Genomic DNA, 23859 nt, shown 5'->3' with positions numbered 1-23859 from the left:
TTATAAATTAATTAACTATAAATAATCAGAAAATGGAGTTTGATTTCATGAAAATTTAAGTTGTTGTCTCTCTTGTCTTTGATAAATAAAGACCCCACCACATTATTATTATACTGTATGGCTTGGTAAGCCTAATGCCTGGAAATATGTATTTTTACAATGTTATACTGTTACAATACTACATTTGAAATATTCAATCTGAACATTAACTCTTTTTCATGCTCATGTATTTTGTATATTTGCCTTAGTAGGAAGGTAGTAGTGACGTATCATGTCTTTTCTTCTAGATGGGTTTGAAGCCAAGCCGTTTGTCCGTGGGACCCAAGGCAGGAGTGTAAGCATGAGATCACCAACTAAGCCCAAGGAGACTCTGAGCAAGGTTCTGCCATTGCGGTGGTCTTTTGGCTCCAAGGACCGCATTAAACACCCAGTCCAGACCCAGCCTGGAGAGCTGGTAGAGTACCTGGAGTCTGGGCGCCGGCCACGATGTACCAAAGACCCTATCATAACATTGGTGGCCACCCCACCACAAAGGAATGCCCAGGGAAGAGCCTTTGAAGTAGGACAGGACTGCAGCTCACCTAGCGGTAGCAGTCTTAGTTATACAGACAGACCTGGCTCCGACACTTGTTACTCCCCCAAAATACCAGAGGGACAGAGCAGACCTTGCGTGGAGAGAAGCATCAGCCAGGGAGTCAGTAACAGCAGCAGTGTCAAAGCCAGGGATTATGGTTCTCTGAGGCAGAGGTCATCTAAGAGAGCGAGGCAGGACCAGGGCAGGACCCTGGACCTCCAGCTTCAGCTTCAGAGAGGGGCCATTCTAGTGGGTCATATCAGCCACAGTGCACCTCCAAGCAGAGATTCCACATTGCGAAGGACCAAGATCCAGACAGGCGTGACCTCCAGGGCACAAAAAGACTTGTTACAGATGGTTATTCAACCTGAGGACAGGAGGGGGCAGAGGGGACAGGAGGGTCGCAGCCACGACAGCCTCTTGTCTTTTTTCAAACCTGGTTTCATGAAGAAAGACCTTCCTGGGTCACCAATCAAGGGGCAAGACAGGCGTATGAACGGCCATGGACAGCTGGGAAAGCTGGCCAGCAGTAATTTAGCCAAACTGTCCCTCTCCAATGGAACGCTGACCACAGTGGCACCTGAAGAGAGGAAGGCCAGTGTCATCCCGAGCTGTGACGCCCATAACTGCAAAGTACAGCTAGTCAACGGAAAGGCTGGGAATCACGAGCCTGCAGACATTAAGCACGCTCACAGCTCCAGTAACATCCAGACCAAGCTGGATCTGACATTTCGCAGGTGTGCCTCCCTGCAGAGGAACGGCGAAGTAGTGGCCCCTCCAGCCCAGCGCATCCTGCTGTCAGACAAGCCCAGCTACGCCACTCTGCAGCGGACACGATACAGTACCACCTCCCTGGGTAGGCACAGACCGGTCCCCGAGTCTAGTCCCTGAGTCCGCAGCGCAGGCTAAGCTAGGTTAGAGCTGCCGAGGCTTTTTCTGTTTGGCTGGTGTCGAGCACAAGTTAGAGCGCAGGGTTGGAGTTTTTCTCTGGTAAACAAATAAATAATGAGGATTTAAACAGGATGTGATTGGGCAGCCTCCCTGCTGCTGTCATAGGTAATGCAGTAATTGACAGTGTGGCGTGAGTTCAGTCTTACAGAATAAGTAGAAGGCTTTAAATTGCAGTAAATGCAGTCTCAGTCTGTTTTATTATAATCATTAATGTTAGTCTTAGTGATTACTTCAGTGACTGATGGCTTTCTTTTGTTTTTTTCCATAAGTGCCTCTGTGACAGCCCAGAATGACTGTTGAACACTTGGACCTCTCTACTGATTTCTACACACGGCACCCAGAGAAGCTCCCAGCAGGAGGCATCGCTGCAAAGAAAGTATATCTTCTCGCTCCCCTTCATAGTACTGTTATAAGTTCTTACCTGTGTGTGTCTTAAACTAAATCTATGCAGAGTTAAATTCACTGAGGAGAAATACTGCTGTAATTTGACCTTTTTTTCCCCCCTTGTTTTGCTTTACAACACAGTCTACTGTTAATACATGGTTTTAATTTTTGAGTTTAAGATCAATATTTGAAAAGTGGAGGGTGATTTGGTGAATTTACATGTATTCAGCTCATTATACTTTCATTATACTGTTGATCTCCTACCTTCCGAACAGATAGTTCGGAAGGTAGGAAATCAACCTGCAAACGTGGCTGTTTAAAGTGGTATGCATTGGAATCCATTCAGAACGTACACTTTACCAATTTACAGATAATGGGCTAAAACATGTGAAATTGTTAAACACTGCAAAAAGTTCTAACACCTGCACTGTAAATCGGCTGCTATAGCAACATACATCATATGCTTTGTCATTTACTATCATTTTCATGTTATATTACCAATGCACTTTCTTTTTTTTTATCCATATTTTGCTATATGACCAGAGCTTATATGCTAAGATGCATTGCTAATGTAGGGATAATTACACTGTACCAAAATCTGTGTTTCAGGCATTGATTGATAAGACAATTAATCTACAACTTGTAACCAACAGATTGGATTGTGGATGTACACTAGATGAAATATGTAAAAGAAATCTCCTAACTAACTCAGTTTTTAACTCCGTTTTTAAACATTTTCAAAAGGTAACATAGAATTGTGAAAACCCCTTCCCTCGAAATTGCTTTCTCCGGTTTTTCTTCAGGTGTGTTCTGTGGATGGATGATGAAGAGTTTTTGGCTACATCTGAAAACAGCAGGTGGGATTGTTCGGTCGAAAAAGATATTAGCCACCCCAGAAACTTGCAGAGCAACTAAAGAGGGATTTTGTATTTCAACCTCTGCTGAAGTCTGGTTTGAATTCTTACTGATAAAATGCCAACATTAACAGGACCAGATGCAAAAGCAAAGCTCAGTTTGAAGCAGTTTTCTCATTTGGGATTGAACAGAGGATTCACACCATGTGCACACAAACACACTCACACACACACACACACACAGTTATTCTTTCTCTGCAGCCACAGGAGTCCTAATGGTAATCATGCTTTGTCACATTCACATAAACTGTAATAAAGTCGTCACCACAGAGTCATGTTCCTGCAGCATATCTAATGTATATTTAATTCACACTCATGAGTCATATTCACCGTTTCTGTTTCTCTTTTGTTTACTTCTGCATTGTAAATTTGTCACTGGGGATTATTAGGGAATGTAAAAGTGAGAGTCCTGATTCTTTGCCAACACTGTAACTGTGTCCATGTTTCATGTTGTGTCATTTAGCCTTGCTATTTAACAACACTCTTTACCAAAATGAAATGATAGTACATGAAGGATGTTTTTGAGACATGATTTGGGAAATATGGCTAGATTATATTTTATTATTAACTTTTTTAAAAGTCTACATTTTGTACCTGATGTGTAATTATGTAATTTAAGTACCAGATTAAAACTGTATGTTTCAGGTTCCTGTATAAGGTCAGATTAATACGTACTGTAAGTGGGATTAAATTGGACACAACACACAGAAGTCCCTGTACTGGACTGTCTATAATGTCTGCTTAATGTACTGCAAGTTTTATGGATTGCAAATTAAACACAGCTTTTCTCACAAATGAATTCAGTGTAGCTGAATGATGTATTACCGGAGGTTCAGCCTGTGTGTCTCATCATTCTTATATCTGCCTCACAACAGGCGGCTACAGCTCTAATTAAGGCTCGTTTCCCTGAAACACGGTGAAGTGAGGCCAGACTACTGAGAGATTTCATGCCGTTTTAAAGTGCAGCTTCTGCTTGATACGTAGCCTTGGTGTTTGATTGAATGATGTGTATGAGAGTAGATTCAATTCCAACGGCAAAGAAAGGATGTTGCCAAGAACACTTAACCGGATTTCCAAACTTTTGGGGGTGAACCCTTAAGTGTTAACGCCTTCCTCAGGCAAATACCCACAGGAGTAAAATGAGGGACATATATTGCAAAAGGACCAGTGACATCCTAATCATCTAATCACATTTATATGTGTCAGGACACCCTTATTACAAGTCATTATTTTAATTGTTTTAATGTCCCCAGTTATCTGAGCTCACAAAGCAGTCACCATTATGATGTGAATACAGTTAACACTAAGTAATATATAATGATCTGAAGGTTGTTGCTGACACTTTATATAAATGATATGCTGCAGACAATCCGCCTGTTAGCAGCTACTGTACAGAATGCTTATTGGGCTATAAGTCCAATGTACCCTAGCCAAACCGTTAAGCCTCTAAAGAGGCTCGCTCTGTTATTTAATAAGACTATAATGTCAGCCATTACATCACTGATTGAGCCTCCAGTCAGGGGCTCTGTATGCATTTCGCCTTGCTTATTTGTAACATGAACAAATGAAGAGGGTGGTTTAAAAGAACACCCTTCTAGCATGCAAATGTTTGCAGCTAAGTGCTCCTAATGTAATCAGACCTACTGTGCAAGTAACAAGTTTCTGTTATGAACTGTTTTCTGTTACGTAAGAACCTGTCTACTACAACAACATAACGCCCCCTAATATGTTGTTCCAACATGGCCCAATATTTGTTTTGGTGAGTTATAAAAGTAAACACATGCTATGTCCTTTATTATTATGGTCACAATTCTGCAGCAGGAGGGCCAGACTCGCAGCAGGGCAGTGGAAAGTGCCGCTGACCAAATGTAGATTTAAAAAAACTGCTTTCATTGTCACATTTCCAGGGGACCGTTCAGAAAAATGGAAGCTAACAGGGAGGAGGCGTGCTGGAGCAATATATGTGAATCTCCACATCGAGCTTCTAATGCTGTCTTTGATGTCAGTGGAAACAGCAGTCAGTAGCTAGTTTGTTGCTGAAATGTTCCCTCTCTTTATCACCGGCAGTCACACACAGAATATAATAACGAAAGAGAATGCTGTTTATTTGAATGTGGGCTGGTTGGAGACTGGACAAGTAAACTTCAAAATGACATTGGCTACACTGCGTCACTCTTGTTAAGTCTTGAAAGCACATTTCTTTGTATTGAAGCCTGCTTTTCCTTTTATTGTCTGCACTGTAATGTTCTCAAAACTGACTAAACTGCACCACTTATCAATCCAAGATTTCAGTGGAAATAGAGGATACCTACATGTTGTTAGTAGCACAGATTGAATGCATCTCATTGCACGCCATTAAAGAGGTTTTAATCAGCCCGGATGTGGCTGATGCTGCTGACTGGCAACATGTACAGAATGATAATTTTAACACCTGTTGGTGTTGGTGAGTAATGAAAGTGTGATTTCCACGTAGATAGGCCAAGGGTAAAATGCCTCAACTGTGCGTCGTGCTTCCTCGTCAGTTCAATCAGACTTCAACATTAAAGATCACATCAGTATGGATGGGGGGTAGTTCTGCTCTTAATTATTTAGTTGGATGTTCAGAGCCACAGCGCTTGAATAACAAACAAATAAATGTTTATGGTATTCTCAACAGGTAAAGCAAAAATGCAAATTTGAATCGTTTATTTATGTGGTTTATTTTTCTTATTTGTGTGGAAAACCACCTGTTTTATATACTTTTGTTTATGTAACTGTATATACTGTAGATTTATGTTTAAAGAAATAGTTTGACAATTTAGGAAATACGCTTATTCACTTTTTTGGCGAGAGTTAGATGAGAAGATTGATACCAGTCTCATGTCTGTAACGTTACGTAAATATGAAGCCACAGCTAGCAGCCGGTTAGCTTAGCTTAGCAATATTAGATGAACAAGTTATAGCTCGTTTGTTCAATCCATCCAAAAACTGCAGTGTAAAAACGATAATTTGCAATTTCCGGTGGGGTACTGTGTCAGGCCATTTTGTGTTATAACGTGTTAATTATTGAGCTTAGCATTATAATTCAGCTCATGATCCCTTGTAAAACAGCAAGTTGTTGTTTTTACACGTTTTTTGCAAGGATTAAACCAACAAGATAGAAAGTGTTAATTGGTGATCCTTAGAGATGCTGGTAGGTGAATTTTGTTTCCTCTGGACAGGCTAGCTGTTTCCCCCTGTTTCCAGTCTTTATGCTAAGCTAAACTAACTGGCTGTTAGCTCTAGCTATTTATTTGCCATGCAAACATGAGAGTGGTGTCAATCTTCTCATCAAATTCTCACCAAGAAATTGTTGTTTTGTGTATGCAGACTTTTAGCCATTTACTACACACATGTTGCTGAAACATTGGGGAGTGAAAATGTTTTCTAAATTAAATAAAGGCCCATGCAAGCATGTTACATAAACAAAGATGGGAAAACAAGCCAAATCAATAGCCTACTGCTCTAAAAGAGTGTTTTGTTATTGTTTATAGTGATAGTCTGCAAATCATTTGCTAGGCTAAGTAACATGGTGCGACATCAATTTCCTAATGGCTACACAGACACACATCTGTGCTATGAATATAGTGAGCATGAGACAACAGGACTGGAGATTGGTCCCTGCCTTTGGACAAAACTCATTATAGCGAGGGTAATTGCTTGTCTTTGCTCATGCAGAGATTGGTGTGATGGCTGGTGGTGTTTTGTTATCCTGAGACCATTAGTGCTTTTGCTTTGTCACCATCACCATAGGATGTCGTCATTCAGAATCAAAGGGAAGGTGGACACCTACTTGTGTTTTTACATTAGAGCCTTTGCAATGTTCTAATATCTATTTCAATTTAGTATGACGTTCTGGCATCTAAACCATCACACAAAATACCATCATTTTTAAGGTTTATTGTTTTTGCATTTATGTTAAGCGGTTTATGATGGCAGTTTCATAGCACTTTTATATAAAATTTTATCAGGAATGATGCGTGCTTTTTTCCTAGTCATTTTGGCTTGACAGTGATGACTGCTGTGCAATGGCATGACAGTGATGGGCAACATTGTGCAGCACTGATGTTGTCTGCTCATCGATCGTCTGGGATAGGCTCATATGGGTTTTTACAAAATTTTATTTGAAAATAAAACTGGCAAACCCGTACAGAAATCAGCAAAGAAAAATGAAGCAGACTGAGGAACGCTTGCTGCTGCTCTCAGAAACAACTGCTCGATGCTGGCATCTAGAAAACAGGACAAGATTGCATGAGCTGATGAAAATGATACACACTGGTGCCAAGAAAATCATGTCCTGAATCAATGGCAAACTGAGGTTCATGCGTCACAGACTTAGGGAAGACAAACCGTGTGGATTTACAGTGAATGTTCAAAATAGTAGGCACACACAGAGAAAAGACAAACAGAGGAGTTGAGATTTTGTATATATATATATATATATATATATATAGAAAGAGAGAGAGAGAGAGAGAGAGAGAGAGAGACAACTTTATGCAAAAGGAGCTTCAAGTCTTTTCCAGGTGGATGTCAGAACAAATTCATATTGTGTTTTTCAGTTGTGTATTTATAATTCCACAGTAGCCTGCATCATTTATAGCAATGGGTTTGTCAGGCTCTACATTGGAGCAAGATCCCCAGACTGAAAGAGACTACAAACGACGAGGCAGTGTCTTTGTTGACGTTTTGCTTCTCTTTGTGGTCATTCTGTGTCTCTTCGTAGTCCCTTTGAATCTCTTCACGGACATTTTGTGTCTCTCTGTAGTTGTTTTGCATCACTTTGTGGTCATTTTGTGTCTTGTTTTGTGACTCTTTAAATGTGCGTGTGGCACCTATTCATGTCAATGATAAATTAATTCATTTTAAGTCGCATTCTAGCAGTTCGTCAAAATAAAAGTCTACACCTATGGTTGAGGGTAAATAATTGCCTTGCTATGTCATGTAAATGTAATCCTGGCTTTATCCAGTCCTCTGTTTTTTTCAAGATAGTGGCTGATACTTCGATTCCTGCCATCTGACATTTGGATAAGCAGGAATGCTGAGTCTTCCCACTGTGAAAAGCTGAAGAAAAGACAAACAGTGCTGCTTTCACCCTCTTAAGTCTGTGAAAATTTGTCACAACAGATTTTTCTGCTTGAAATGTTTCCCACTTGACATTTGATGTCCTTGCACGCCATTTAATAGAGATATTTTAATTTAATTCAGCCATATATTGACACTTCTCTTCTCAAATGTTTGAAAAAAGGGCTGTTAAGCAGTTAAGATATTTAATCTCACAAAGCAAACATGAGCCTTTAAAAATAGAGACTGCCAACCAAAATCAATGGTACATTGAAAACATGACTTTTTATTGAAATAAATTTGACCTTTCATTCCGAGCATTGTAAAGACAGTCTTCTGTATCTCCTGGATTCAAATCTAACAGTTAAAACATACAGCAAGTTACCATAGGCATGCCACAGGTCACATCATAACGATGCCCAGTTAAATACGCAGAGACAAATAACTGCATCACAGCATCACAAGCCAAACAGCCACATAGATACAGTATAATGTCTTTTTTTTTTTTACACGCTGTCTAATTACTACACACACTGCCCACAGCTGTTCGTGCTTGCCTTAATGGTGTTTCACTGCTCAGTACAATAGTTTTGACATTTAAGATGTGCTCATTATGCATGCAATGATCCGTAGAAGGCAAAACTACAACATTTAAAAAAGTGACACGCTGCAGCTGTTGATGCAGCACTGTGAATATATGGATTAGATGCCACAAAGATGGATTCCATGGTTTTTACTATGAAATACAAGAGTCAGAGCGAATGGTTACAGCGCATGCCGCATGGTCGTAACAGTCGCCGGTTCGATTCCAGCCAGTGACCCTTGTTGCGTGTCGTACCCCTCTCTCTCCCCATTTCCTCTCTACCTCTTCACCTGTCACTATCAAATAAAAAAATAATAATGACAACACAAAAACAAAAAGATAAGAAATACAAGAGTCACACAGATCATGTGTTTCCTGTTCAGAAGATGACCAGCTATTAGTGCCGTGGCTTTCTGGGTCAAAGTCACAAACAATGTCAAACTGTATGATAGACAAACATGCACAATATATTCTGTAATCCAACAATACTGATTGCAGGCTGCAACATAAAACAGCTAACACAGATAAATACTGTTAAAAAACTATTTATAAATGATATTTCAGATGATAAAACTTGTTATGTTGAGGTGCAGAACCAAGGTTTCATTTTGTATGGCGGAAATAACACAATGGACCAAAACTTATTATTAGTTTGTTATATTTGGTGCAAAAAAATTGTCTCCTTTTAGCTCAGTTGCTAACTCTCAGGAAACATCAGGGGCTTTCAGTTACTCTTTATGCTCGCTTGTGTTCTTTTTTTTTCCCATTGTCGAATGGCTGACTGAGTCACATTTCCTGTAGCTTGCTGAGGCTAAAAATGTTATTTACCACATACAAGATGTCATCTGTTATTCCTTTTTTCTCATTTTGGTAAAAGGGGGACTAAATCTGACTGCTCCTCACATTGAACATGCCTTGAAATGTCACAGATCATATCACCACTTGGCACATAAATGTACTTCATAGTTCAGTAGTCACATTTGGAAGGATCCCTCCTTCATTATGTCTTCATGTAAACAGAAGTGTTTGCCGAGGGAATAAGAGCAGTCAGTAGTGGCAGCTGGCAGCTGGCAGCTGGCAGCTGGCAGCGGTCATTGATGGCCAGTTAAGTGTCCGTCTCAGTGCACAGCCACAGTGACAGGCAGCATGTTTTGAAGTAGTTCCCTTGATGACTGCGAGTGAGACAGATGAGAGCTGTCCGGTGCCATCCTCAGACTCATACTGCCGTCAGCCAGAGCAGGGGCGACTCTGAAAACCCTGTGGGATGGCCGAATGGCTACAATGAATTGCCTCTTAAATGTTTCACTTAATACAATGTAGATAAATGGATTAATGCAGCTGTTGGCATAGCCCATGCTGATAGCAATGTTGTAGGCATACAGGAAGGCAAAGGTGGGCCGCTGCACCCCAAGGTGGGCCAGCTGCAAGATGTAGTAAGGGGCCCAGCAAGTGAAGAATGCCAGGCATATGGCCACTGCCATACGGGTCACCTTTCTCGTCCGCACCTTCAGGCTGCGCTGGGGCAGTGGAGCAACTGTAGCTGACATGTTTTGGAGAATCTTGAAGAAGACCCCACAGATGACCACCAAAGGCAGTGCAAAGGCCAAGAAGAACTGATACAGAGTGAACCAGTATGTATCTGTAGCTGGGTTGGGCAGCAGGAGGGCGCAGCCGACCGAGCCGTCCTTGAGACGCATGAGTCCTGTGTACATCCAGACTGGAGTGATGGAGACCAGAGAAAACACCCACACCAGAGCTACCGCTGCCCCGGCCACGAAGGTGGTTCGAACGTGTTTGAAGCGGATGGGATGGACAGTGGCCAGGTAGCGATCCAGAGTCATTACAGTCAGGATGTATGTACTGACGATCTGGCTGTTGGAATCTAGCGCTGTGATGACAGTACACATGGTGGCACCAAAGCACCAGGAGCCATTGCCCCCAAGCTGGTGAATGAGAAAAGGCATGCCGAGGAGGAAGAGGAGGTCTGCGATGGACAAGCTGAATGGTGTAGAGTACAATGCAGTTTCCAAAGATCCCAAAGAAACAGATGACACCAAATATGCTGGGCATGAGCACATTGTTGTACTGCTCATGTTCTGGCAACAAAAAAAAGAAGATACAAACAGAATACTCTTTGTCAGTCACTTATAACATACAGTAAATCCTGCTGCCTGTCAGTCCTTTCCATAAACATCTTCTGTTTCAATGAAATATGTTTAAGCCACGAGTCACAATGACCACTGATCCCCACTTAACAATAAGTTTGCATTTGTTACACACAGCACTAACATCGTGTGCTCACTTCAATTCAAGGAGTCGGTTAAAAAAGGAGAAGAAACAAACAACCTACCTTCTTCTAGATTCTCGGGAGAACTCAAGGACGAAATAGATGAATTCGAAATGTAGGCAAAGTCCATCCCAAATGGCTTTTGGTGGTCTTTCTCTAATATAGTCTGCAGATTAATAATAATAACAATAATAATGATAATAATAAAAATAATAATAATAATAACCGCATAAAGGGATAAAAAAAAATAGTTCGCCTCAAAAAACAGCTTACAATATTAGTTTATGGCATTATTTTTGACAGCAGACATGCAACGCCGCGCGCATGTTTGTGTTATCAAAAGACTTCATCAGTGCACGCGACGACTAAAACGCACCTAAAAAGAAAAACGCGGAGCCGACGTAACACACTCGTCTTTCTGTCACTGAAAACTGGCAGCACCAGACTTTAACTCTGTGACTTCAACTCATTTATAATAGCCTCTCATTTTGCTCATTTCCAGCGGACAAAGGTAGGCTATAGCTGTATACTGTCAGAAAGTGAGGCAGAAAATGAGCTATCAGGGAATATAGCTACTGAGTGGGAACCTGAACAAGAGAGAAGGGGAGGGGGAGGAGGGGGGGTATGGGTGGTTTTCTCTCTTAATGTTGTCTTCCTTGTTTTTAAAAAAGATTTAGCCAACCTGTTCAGCCACAGCCTAACTCAAATACAGGTCTATATAAAGATACCGTACACATTACCCGGCTTCTATGATACTGCCACACTGTCTGATGTTGGTGACGCTGTTAGCGCCATCATATTTTTAAAAGATACAACTTAGACTTGTAGTTTTCTCATATAAACACTGCTCTTTTCTTATTTATTCCTATATTCACCCTGTAAGTCTGTGTCTTTCTGATGGGAACTTTTGCCATGGTTTGCCACTGAACAGCGTTCTGTAATGCAGTACTAACGCTGTTTTCCCCAAGGTTAAAGCTTGCCACTAGGTGTCAGCATTGTCAAGGTATTTAAACGTCTCTGTTGCCGCAGATAGACAGGCCAGAATTTAAAGCAGATGTCCAAAAAATGACAACAAAGAAAGACGACCAAATATTTGCCAAATAAGGGGTTCTGTAGTGGGATAAAGGTGACAGCCAATACACTCCCCGCTGACAACATGTAAGAGGGAGAAGTGGAGGAATGTATGCATATAATATTTGGAATATATCAAAATAGTGTGTCTGGCTGCTTTGTATATGACATATCCAGGCCGAAATCTTGAATTTGTCAATATGATGATTCGTTTTTAATGAGAAGAACCAACAGAATGCCTGTTGAAAGGTGGCGGTTTATAAAGTGGCTTATTTTATCGAACACACTCAGTTATTGTATGATGGAAGCCATCAAGACACACAAACCTCAACACTCAGCATGCGGTTTGCTTCACCTGGCAGCTCACCGTACAACGCGTTGCCCTGTCCACTTTTAATCACCTGACCAGTAAAGTCAGATGTCAAGCGCTGATGTGGCAGCAGCGTTATTTTTTACAGTCATAAATCTTATAGCAATAGGATGCTTCCACCGTATCTAGCCTATTTTGTCTGATGTTCCGCCTCGCCTTGTTTAACCCTAACTTAATAATTAATGGCTGATATGGATTAGCACATGTGGTTTAATCCTCTAATTTGAATCGCACTGAATCAGACACACAAAAATATATTAAGATAGATATATAGATAGGCTAATAGGTAGAGCTATGTCCGTACTAATACTAGGTATTTAGTATTAGGCTACTTATAATTACCATAGGGGATAATTAAAGCCAGTTGTAGGCGACAGTAACGGTGCTGTGGTGGGTTTGGCAGGGTTAAGTGGAACAGACTGACAGGGAGGAGCTCCAGTCACAGCAGCAGGCAGACCCTCCCAGCGCTGTGGAAGGAAGCGGAAATAAACGTCGTAAACCAAATGCTAGTAGCTACGTTTATAGGCTCCTAGGACGGGGTGTAAGCGATATCAGACGTACATCGGTTGTTGCCTCTTAAGAGGAAAGGGAGTGGATAAATTACACGATAGGGTTTTGTTTGTTACGGTGGCAGCATCGAAACGGAATATCTCGAGTGGTGAGTTTTCCCTTATGCTTTTTCTTTACATAAAAGTTGTGTACTCTTTCCTTTCACGACGCAGGCTAGGCAAGTTCAGTAATGTTAGCTGGGCTAACTGTGCCACAAAGCTAGCAACAACAGCCTGCGCTATGAGAAAAAAAGGTGTTTTCTTCCCTTTCACATTTGCCAACGTGAAGCTAGCTTGGAGGCCTCGAGCGTCAATAAACAGCTCCAGTTTATTTTAGACTGGGCACTTGTTTTGGATAATGTCATCGTTAGTCTGCCCGTTGTGATAAATTAATAGGTTTAAGTTTGATAATCACACTGCATCGCAGTTATTGTCATCCGACCGTTAGCCGGCTTGCTAGCTCTAGCGTTCTAGAACACTGGGCGCAGGCTGTTAGCTGGAACGGATTCGAGCCACTCGAACTCGTGTGAAAACGGTAAAAACGTCGTCTGATGCTCAAATGGCATGTTACTAGATGTTGAAATCGGACGTTGCTCTGACAGTAAAAATTCATGAGAAGGATGTATCGTTAGAGGATTATTGCAGCCTGCCCTCCCTTGGACTTCAGCTTCCCTTTTCATTACTTTGCCTTTACTAATGTTAACGTTACGCCTGTAACTGATGTGCTTTATTCGTTTGTCTTCAGTAACGTTGTAGTGGCCATCGGTTGAGTTGTTGACAGTTGTATTGTAAACAATGGCTGCAGTCACATTTTATGACTTACTGTGTCGTTACTGTCAAATGACTTTTCTAGAAAAGTGGCTTGCATCTTCTGCTCCCTTTCTAGCCAACACATGAACTGATGATCCGTGACGAGCTAACATGGATTGTTTTTAAGAAAATGAAATCCGAAAGTTTGCATTTACAGCTAATTTGCCATAGATTTGTTACACTTTTTTTTTTTTTGGTCATCTGGCTGGCTGTCAGATTTAATAGCTTTATTCGACACAGAGCTGTATTAGTGTGAACCCCTCAGAGCTGCACGGTAGCATATTAGCAAACAACTTAACGAGATAACGTAGCTTTATCCATTTAACTCAGCAACTGTGGGTTTAGCCAGTGTATCGCCGTCAGCTCTGCTTAAGTTGTCTACTGACTTATCTGTGGTCGGGCCAGGTGGTTGGCTGTCAAGAAAGTCTGAAGGAACTGCCATTGATTGTTGTGAACTTTTGGATCAATTATCCTCTTGTCCTCTTGTGAATGTTGCCCAGAGTAGCAGCAAGAACATGTACTGGTGGGCCTTAACCTCTTTTCACATAAGTTTGCCATTGGACATGGCCAAACTTGTGGGCTATATTTTGTATATTGTAAGATTTCAAGAGAACAAAGCATGTGATGTCTAGACCCCAAAATAACTTTCTCATGATCACAGGAAACAATTACATAAACATTTTATGTGCGCAACTTAGAGGAACTGAAGTAAGTAGAAACATGCAACATAAAGAAGGAATCATATTCACATTTTCCAAATATTCTTAAGGTTCAGACCAAACCAAATTCTTCTTTGGTTTTTATTCAGGTCATCTTAACCTAGCTTTGATGTTTTGAACGGGAATCTTCATGTCTTAAGAGTAAACATATGTCTAACTATCAACATTTCTTTTCTAAAAAAAACATCCTCCCCTGTGCAGTTGTTTCTCAACACTACATTTTAGTCTGATTAAGTGCCACATTGTTTCTTGTTTGCAGGTACCTTACTGTAACCTTTATGTGAGGTCTAAGCCCTAAAGGAGCGGGTCATAGACGGGAGGAGAGACTCGGAGAAAAGCATCTGGCTACAGAAGCCTGGATAAGAGTTTTTATTTTTTATTCAGTCCCTGAAACACAACTACAGCCAAGCAGTTTTCCAGCACGCAACAACAACCATGGAGGCCATTGCCAAATACGATTTCAAAGCTACTGCTGATGATGAGCTTAGTTTCAAGCGTGGAGAAGTCCTTAAGGTAATTACAACTATTTGATCATTTAATGTTAAGGCTTGTCTGTATTACTCATGATTATGAAATGCCTGAATTTCCTGTGTAGTTAATCATATCCATCCTGTGTAAAATAAAAGTGCCATCAACAGCGTATCAAGAGGTTCAGGCAGTAATGTTATTTTTATTAAACACAAAAATAATATTTGTAAGACTAAAGTCATCACCCAAATAAAGCTACAGTGTTAAGCCTGTATCTTACATTGAGATCAATATGTTCTTTTTTTAAATTCATATTTTACAAAAGATGCAAGGTTTTTGTTCCATTATGAACAATCTAAAGTGCTCTCTTAAACCCCAGGCTTGCCCAGATCCCCAGGCTCTAGAAGCTTATTCAAAGCCTTATGCTTTCTGGTTGCCTGAAAGCGTTTGTCATTCTCCGACCTTGATGAGATCGTATATTAGAAAGTGCATACTGCAATTTTCCTACACTCCTTCTCTTTGGATTTAAATGCAATTATTATAATCCCTCTGTTTAGAGTCATGGTCATGATGGGCAGGATGCAGAGGCGGCAGTGTAGAAAAATTAGTTACATCTTCATATTTCCTTATTTTCTAGGAAAATATGTGTAGCTGAATACTCCGTTTAAAACATCCTTTTGATAATGAATGACTTTAAGAATTCCCTTTTATCCCCTGTGGCTTTATGGCCAGTCCTTATTTTACTAAAAAGAACCGCCTACAGTTAAAATAGTTCTCAGAAACACTGCTCTTAACTGCTCTATTGGCAGCTAACAGGGTGAAAAGCCCATTTTGTAAAAGATACATTTCTAAAGGACCACACAGCTGTGTGTATTTTCAGTGTAACCTGTCATCTTGTTTTAATCATAACAGTAAAGTGTTTTTACGGGCAACATCTGCTTTGCCAGACATGCAGGTAGATGGAGAATTGTTGTGATGCAACGTAACATACACATCATTTTGTATTAAGTAATATTGGTTTTATTTTTTGCTACAAAATTAATATTTAGAAATTGAATGTTGTCGCCATTAGTACTAAGCCCATGAATTTAGCAGGATGTAGAATGGCACAAGAGGTGACTCCACAACACAACTGTAGTAGTAATAAGGAATCAACAGTGACCAGTAAATAAACATCCTAATAGTTTTACTGTTGTTTTTCTCCGGCAGAATCTTGATCAAACTCTGAAGGCCTTTCTGCTTTCATTCCACGTGAGATGAGACTGTGTTAATGATTCGGTAGCATGCAAGACTGCTTTACGACAGTTTTACATCAATGTGATGAAGTACTTTGATTTTATACTATCATATCATTTTGTGTATATGTAATATAAAAGTCAGCCGTCGTGGATGAGTTGACTTTTCTCAGAAAAGATTTCTTATCTCACCGGGGGGGGGGCGGCTTAGGAAACACTGAGCTAAATATGAGTTCTCATTAAATTTGCATATGAGAAGAGAAAGTACTGTACTTTTCCCTTTTCCTCTAATTTCAACAGCTAGCTAAAATCTCAAGCTTTTTACTAGATGGAAGAGTTCCAGCCAAGATGTTAATGGAAAATACCACAGATGCTTTCCTTTAATTGACATCACTAACTTATCTATCTAGAAAGCATGATGCAGGTATTGAGTACAGTCATTAATGGCTAAAAACCACTAAAACGTCATTCTTCAGAATCAATTATCCTATGTATGAAGCTCTGTGTTAGTACTATGCCTGAAGTTCAACAGATATGAGAAGAGCCACCATGTGTAAAGTTGGAAAATGTCTTCCTGACACACAGTGATATTCATATATCCTGGCCCTACATATTTGACCCAGCTAGTGGGTAACATACTGTAAGTGCACAACCTTAAGAGCTACAAAAAATGCTTTACAGGTTATTTCTGGACAGAGAATGAATCTGAAATGAGGAAGGAAAGCCTGCATTAATGTTGCCCCTAGCACTGTCCACATTTCATGTGAATCATTTGTTGGCTGCTTTGCCCATAGGACCATTTCACTGTTTTTGAGACAGAATGAATTGGCCTGATGTTTGTCAGATACCATCCCCCTCTCATTTCTTTCATCCTCTTTTGTTCCTCCTCACAGTACTCATACATTAGTCTCTAGTCTGAATGTTTCCCCTCAGGTAACTTATGAGAAACAGGATGGAACAAGCTCCTGTCATTCACTGAAACATACTGGTACACAGGTGGACCCACGCTTCACCTTATTTAGCATTTAAATAAGGTGCTACATCAGCTCCAGTTGAAAGTCATGTTGGTAATCTACTAGCAATGATTTTAGATTGATTGATTGATCCAACAGTTATTTTTAAACTACACTCTGCACTCTACATGTCTGCATTGGTTAATTACTTCAAAGTACTAGCCAACATCCGTTTGGTCTCTCTCGCTTACTATCTCACTTGGCTCTTTGCACTCTGCTTTTTAGACCAGTTGGATGTTTGGTTACATGAGTTGTTTAAACATCAATGATACTAAGCTAAATCTCTCCCTCAATTATCAACATTACCACAAATAAAAGAACATACTCCTGAAACAGGCTGTTCATGATTTCTAATCTAACAAGTCTGCTCTGTTTATTTACAACCAATAGAGCTGCTTTAGCTGATGCTGTACAGCATTCTATACACAAGCATTTGGACTATTACATCTAAAAGAAAACCTTTTCTGAGGTGGAGTGTGTTCATAGTGGCTCCTTTGCTCCCATCACCAGTACTATCTGTCTGCTGATACTAATACTAAACAGCTCTGCTCTTAGGACAAAGGATCCCTCTCATGAGAGCGAGCCCCTGTTAAGGCTTTGCTCGCATGTAGCATCCTTAACTTCTCACCATTTTCAGTATCACGGGGAGATGGTGGCTGCGTTGCTATCTCTAGCCCTCGCGTTGGCATACAAGAAGATGGGTTCCTTTCAGTTTTTCACTTTGTTCATCTACTCTTGCTTTCATTCACAATATCACTATCACTGTTACCGCACACAAGGGCGGGGCAGTTTTATGAATGTTTACAACATCTAAACGTAAATTTGTTGTAGATACAAAAATAGGCAGTTGGGTATTGTTGTCAACATTTCAGTGATTTGAATTTTTTATACATCAAGTATGATCTGCACCAGCATTACAGTAAGTAACTCTCTGTGCTGAAGCCCAAATATTAGGCAGCTCTGGCTTGAATCCACACAGCAGTGGTTCTCCTTCCCTTTTATATAAGCATTTATCTAATGGTCTGCCACTAAGGGGATGAAAAGGTTGCTTTGGGGACACGAAATCCTGTTGTGTCGAACTATCTAATCATCCTGAAATGTGTATATGCTGACTTATATCACTTTTCAAAGTACCCATATAGGTGAGTGATTACAAATGGGACGTGCCAGTTTGTCCATATGAGAATTTCCTATAACGAGCATTCCATTTAAGGACGTCTGTGTATTGATGCTAAATCTTTCAGGAGATCCATCTGAGAATGGATTTGGTTTTATTTGGGTCATCTTTGGATGAGTGATTCTTTTCTTTTGATCAGTACGTATGATCAGTTGTTATTGTGTGTCACTTTGACGCACACAGCTGGTTGACCTGACCAGGCTCCCCTCATATTTTACAGCCTTGAGTCATGAGCTAACATTTAGTTCTCTGATTTGCCAGTTCATGAGAAGTGTTGCAAGGTGTTACTTAATAATAGAGGCTCCAACCCCACACCATTTAATGTTTCTTACAATAAATCTATTTTATAATTAGGTGTGTGTGCTTTTACTGCTTTTAGCTTCTTATCAGTAAATGGCACACAGAGCTGTTGCAACTACCTTCCTGTTTTATCTTTACAGACTGTTTCAAGTTGTTCGACTGTGTTTTTAACTTCTCAATCTAAACGTAGAGAAGGAAGGATTTGTTGTTTGAGTCTCAAATTTCAGGTACAGAAATATACAAATTTAAAAGAATTGAAGCGTCAACTTATGTGAAATATGTTACAGTACAAATGTGTGTGGGCCCATGACAAATTTGCATAGTGCAGACTAGTTCGGTTTCACAGTGTGATTTCCCATCATGCATAGACAAAAAAGGGGAAATTGCCACTGATGGTTTAGAAGGTCTTTCTTTAAATCCAACTACACTGAACAGTTATTAGTTGTTTTTGTGCCATTTTTAGTCTTGGGCTTGGTCTCAGCTACTTTATACAAACTTCAGAAGTTGACATTGAACAGTGAAGTCTACACACGCACTCGTATACTATTTAACATTACCTCTTGACGTACTGAGAGTTGAAGTGTGTTCTTGAGGTGCAACAACCAGGGAAAAATCACTTTTGACTTCCTTACTAGTAATATATGTCTTTGGGGGATCATTACCGGAGATGATTTACTAAGACGATTGAAAAGTAATCTATTGAAGTGAGAAATTCATTGACCTGTATAACCTTGTTTACACGACCTGTTATTGTAGCATTTGAACACAGCAGTATGACACTGCAAAATCAATGATAGGTAAATCACCATTGATCACATGTCACATGAGCATATATTTAATACAAATCAACCAGCCATATCTGCAGTAACTCGTCCTATCACGAACTGCATTTGTTGTTTGACCAGTTTTATAATCAAATCAGCTCTTTTCAATGCTTAGCCTACTCTCATTCTGCTCATTTTCTGTGTCAGAAAGCAGATCTAGAGGCAAAGCGGCAGGCATGTGAAGGCCACAGTAGAGTCTGGCCATTGCCCTGAGCACTGTACATTTGTTCTCATTTCCTCCTTAAATAAATAAAGATTAACAGCCCTGCTAGCTGACAGAATTAGCTCCCATCAACAGATCTTTGAACTCTCCCCACGTAGCATGATCTAAGATCCGCCCTTCCACCTCGCATATTCTGCAAACTGCTTTCTCCACATTGAAAGCATTTATTTAAACTCTGTTCAAGTCATACTACTCTGTCAATATTATATTGTAGCCACTAATGAAATAGTATGCCATAAAACTCCAATTTAAAGTCAACCCAGGAATTGAATGAGAGCTTGCCGATAGATTACCAATAGAGCCGAGGCCTTTGTGGAACAGTAAGACACTCAGTAGTCATTATACGAAGCAAATGTCAGCTCACAAAGGAGAAAACTGTTATTACACTGAGAAATGAAATATATATACTCAGAAAGTTCAAAAAACAAACACTGAAAACTAAAACATTGAAACTTGGTGAAGAGGCTAGGAAATATTAGAACAGGAGTGCTACACAGTGGTAAAAGGTAAATTGGACTGACTAAACCAAATTGGCTTATCAGGCCAATGAATGTGAATTTGAGAGATTCACAAAAATGAGTCTTTTCCTCAAGAAAGACAGGATTGTAACCACCACCACCACCCACTCATCCTGCTGCCCCCAAACCATTTCAAGCCCAGAGGCAAATTGGGCTTAGAATCTGTGGTAAAGTTGTCTTGTCTGTCCCAACATTAGTGTCCCCTTGTATCTGTGTGTTAACATTAATGCCACAGCTTAGCTGTTTTCACATCCTGTTTGATGTCTTCCAACCCCCAGCAACTTCCTGTCTCCTCAGCAAACTCCAGCAACGCTACAGTGTGCACCAACCACACTACAGCACTGAATTTACACAGATATGCACACTCCCAGTCCCTTCTGACACTGACTTGCAATAGAATTACAGTCAAATTATTTGGCTTCAGCAAGAACTCACTATTTTTAAGTTGCCCTGTGACAGGCATCTTGTGATATAGAGGAGTATTGAGCTTTTAGCCAGTTACTTCAACACTTTCTCTTAAGGCCCCCTACCCCACCCCTCCCCTGATTAATGGCTCCCTCATCGCCTATTAGTGCTTAGGGTATTGATTTCCCCTCCCCCCCTCCTCGTCTACTTGACCACTGAAGGGAGGAAGAGTTGTATCAGCACTGGCTTGTGATGCCTGAAAGTCCAAACCTCACTTGAAAGACTCGTAAGCCGTCATTAGAGTCTGAGCTCCAATCCAAGATCCAAATCCCACTATTTCATTTTCCCTTTCCAAACACTTTAAGTTCAAGTCAGCCATGGTTTTCTGCAGATTTTTTAGCCATCTGTGTAAAGCAGCAGTGCAGTTGACTATGTGAAGCTGAAGGGTCAATAAAGCACTGCTACGTTTCTCATTGTGCAGTTTTTGTTACAGCTGAGACTCACCCTACTTACACTGCCAGAGGCCTTGTAGGATCTCACTGTGTGTGTTCACTTCACATTTGCATAGGAGCAGACTATTTTCTAATTAAGTGCTGAATCTCTGGAGAGAAAGCTTAGATAAGTACATTTCTCTGACTCAGTTTTTCCCCCTCTCCTTTCTTTCATCTAATTCAAACAGTGTGACCTTGTTAAAGTAAGAAACTTTTCTAGAGGCTTTGCTATGAAGTCTTTAACACAAAAACACACAAAGACGTTAATCAGTCAGGATAAAGTTTACAGCGTTTCAGTCATCCAGTGGAATACCCCTACAACACAGTGGTACGGGTGTTGCCATTATTGTTGACGCAACCTGTATTTGTAAATGGATTTTCATTAGTAAGAATAGTAGTAACAGTAGTCAAAAAGATGAGAGCTAAGAGGGGAACATGCAGTCTTTCTACCTAGCCACTACCAAGCATGCTGCTGTTGACATGGCCAATGGAAGGAGATGTGGAAAGTACAAATATTGCCTTAGCTTAGTAATGGAGGAAAGTGTGTTTGCATGAACCTTTTCCTGCCTTTCTCCTTTTACATTGAAATGTTTTTTTTTTGTGTGTGTGTGCGTCCATGTATTTGAGACATCTGCTCCAAGTCAACATACAGCAGCAGGTCTAGCAGGCTGACGCTTATTTGTACCAGCAACTACCCACTCTGGTCCAATAGCTGCCCAACTGGGCAAGGTTTAATATGTCAGTAATCATGCCTGCTGCTCACCCTGAAGTTGATACACGCTCTCTTAAATTGACACTCTCTCTCCCTCTATTTCTGTGGCCTTGCTTGTGCACAGTTTGTTAGAGCAGTAAATAGTCTGTGCTCAGGTACAGCCTGTAGACCTTGTGCAGAGAGGAGCAGCAGTAGGCCAACAGGTGGTATTAAGGCCCTTGACAGAGAATGTAGTATGTAGTCGACATGTATGCAGAAAATATACGGCTCTCTCGTTCACTCATTCACTACTCCCTATATAATAGACTCTAAATAGTTTTACTCTTTTGTGAATTGACATGACTCATTGCATTGTGGGATTGTTAGCAGAAAGTAGTGTACATGTAGATGCAACACTACTTTTTTAGATCCATTGTTGGAGTTTTTGAGGGCACTATAGTGCATACATTTCACACTCAGTTTGGACACTCAATTAAAATGGTGGATAGTAAATATAGTGTACTATATAGTAAATGGGGAGTGATTTCACACACAGCCTTTTGTGTTTGTATCCCTCTGTGATAAAGGGACATTAAATCTTTTCCTAAATAATGATCTCAAAGAACCTCCTTAGTTTGAAGCTTAATAGCAACCTTATAGTTTATTGCACAGCAAAGATAAGCTGTTGACACCAGAGAATGTGAAGTGGGGACTTGGTGGGAATGTGTAAGTTTTTGGCATGGCTGAAGCATGCTGTACTGATTCTGTGAAAAGGGAGCACTTGGATGGAGTTTTGATAACCTGGTTTAAAGCCAGACATTTTCCGTGTACTAACTGACCATGCAGTTCTGGTTCAGTTCATGGTTCATGTCCTGGGAGACATGGTGCGCTGTAGTCTGTTTTTTGGGGGGTTTTTTTGTTTTGTTTTTTTAACCTTTTCAACTTTTTAAAACTTAAGATTACCAAATTAAGATAAATTTTGACAGTGCTTCCTCCTGATCATTTAAAGATGACTCGTGTACATATATATATGCCTTAAGGATGTAGGCACCATAGACAGACACTCTAATTCGGTAATCCAACAAAGGCAAGCTGTGTGGCTCATAATCAGCCATCTAAAGCAGGAATTAGGACAGCTCGGCTCTTTTTGATCACCACCCCTGGACATAAACATCCCAATAGATGTCACTCAGACTAACTCAATTTCATTTGTGTGTCTTTCACACATAGTGAGAAACCACCATCAAGACAATTTTTTGTGTTGCCAGCAATGTTTTCTGTACATCTTCTACATTCTTAAGAGCAATAAAAAGAGGAGGAAGAAGGAATATTTCAGTGGCACTACAGATGCAGGTTAGCTGTTGCATCTGATGGGAGCAACAACTGTGCAGCGCGGGAATGAAAGGACAAATTTGCACTTTCAGTGGATTGATAGGCTATCACAAAAGGGCGTTTAGCCAGCCATCTTCCGCAGATGGAGGACAGTGCACTCCACAGAATAAAACATAGCTAGTTTGGCTGCTCTGAAGAAGCGATGCCCTCATTTTATGTAATTTGCCCCGGAGGTGTTTTCCTAAACTGATCACAAGGAGTGTGATTCTTCAAAGTGGTCCTTTTGTCTTCTTTTGCTCTCATTCTCTCTCTCACAGCTTCTGTCGCTTTCTCTTGCTTTTGCTATTCATCTCTCTTGATCTGTCTTCTGTCTCGGTTGGTGCCTTGTTTTTCGCTTTTCTTCTGCTTGCTGTTGAGTCAGAGAGCTGTAATTAGATCTCACTCCTCCTCATCTCCACACCACTCCCTCCTGATGTGCCATAAAGTCACTGAAAACTGTATTTAAACCAAAAGTTATTGTCTCGCTTTTCTCTCTCTCCTCGGCTTTAGTTCCCACTCTGCTCCGGCTGTGAGTGAAAAATAGTCCAAGAATTAGGCAGACATTGATTAGCCAATGTTTAATACATTATACATACGTGACCAAAGTGACATATATTTCTTGACACAACCGAGAAGGTGATGGATCATCAACTTCTGGCTTACACTGACTTAGGATTGGGTGCCAGCGGTGTGTGGTTGGTCAATTTCTTCAACAACAGCTGGTAAAGCTTGCATTGGCATTAAACAACAACAAGCTCATTCTTAATGCGACATAACTGCAACAGTTGTTCATAAGTGCACACAATTGCCTAAGCTGTCACATCTGTTTACTTCACAACAGATTTTGTCGCTT

At 40.5% G+C, this 23859-nt stretch overlaps 3 protein-coding genes across 5 annotated transcripts in view; 2 read left to right on the top strand and 1 right to left on the bottom strand.

The window, feature by feature from the left end:
* Nucleotides 1-3622, top strand: part of usp43b (ubiquitin specific peptidase 43b) — a 69290-nt gene extending 65668 nt beyond the window's left edge. For 2 of the 3 annotated variants that reach the window (XM_044182400.1, XM_044182398.1), the window contains 2 exons: nt 288-1430; nt 1795-3622. In XM_044182400.1, coding sequence (XP_044038335.1) covers nt 288-1430; nt 1795-1805 — 1154 coding nt within the window. In that variant the 3' untranslated portion in view covers nt 1806-3622. The remainder of the gene's footprint in view (nt 1-287; nt 1431-1794) is intronic. The other variant, XR_006376314.1, reaches the window with a different exon arrangement.
* A 4546-nt stretch (nt 3623-8168) lies between these two features.
* On the bottom strand, nt 8169-11331 carry mchr1b (melanin-concentrating hormone receptor 1b). Its single transcript, XM_044182396.1, is given in 3 exon segments — nt 8169-10486; nt 10488-10581; nt 10836-11331. Coding segments are annotated over 3 exon segments (1044 nt in total). The 5' UTR covers nt 10903-11331; the 3' UTR covers nt 8169-9603.
* A 1360-nt stretch (nt 11332-12691) lies between these two features.
* Nucleotides 12692-23859, top strand: part of grb2b (growth factor receptor-bound protein 2b) — a 28838-nt gene continuing 17670 nt past the window's right edge. Inside the window, exons 1-2 of the mRNA XM_044182397.1 lie at nt 12692-12871; nt 14550-14803. Of these exons, the coding sequence (XP_044038332.1) occupies nt 14726-14803 (78 nt within the window). The 5' untranslated portion in view covers nt 12692-12871; nt 14550-14725. The remainder of the gene's footprint in view (nt 12872-14549; nt 14804-23859) is intronic.

The sequence above is a fragment of the Siniperca chuatsi genome, linkage group LG21, assembly GCF_020085105.1.
Source record: "Siniperca chuatsi isolate FFG_IHB_CAS linkage group LG21, ASM2008510v1, whole genome shotgun sequence".
In the NCBI taxonomy this organism is placed as follows: domain Eukaryota; kingdom Metazoa; phylum Chordata; class Actinopteri; order Centrarchiformes; family Sinipercidae; genus Siniperca; species Siniperca chuatsi.
This window is presented reverse-complemented; position numbering and strand designations above follow the sequence as displayed.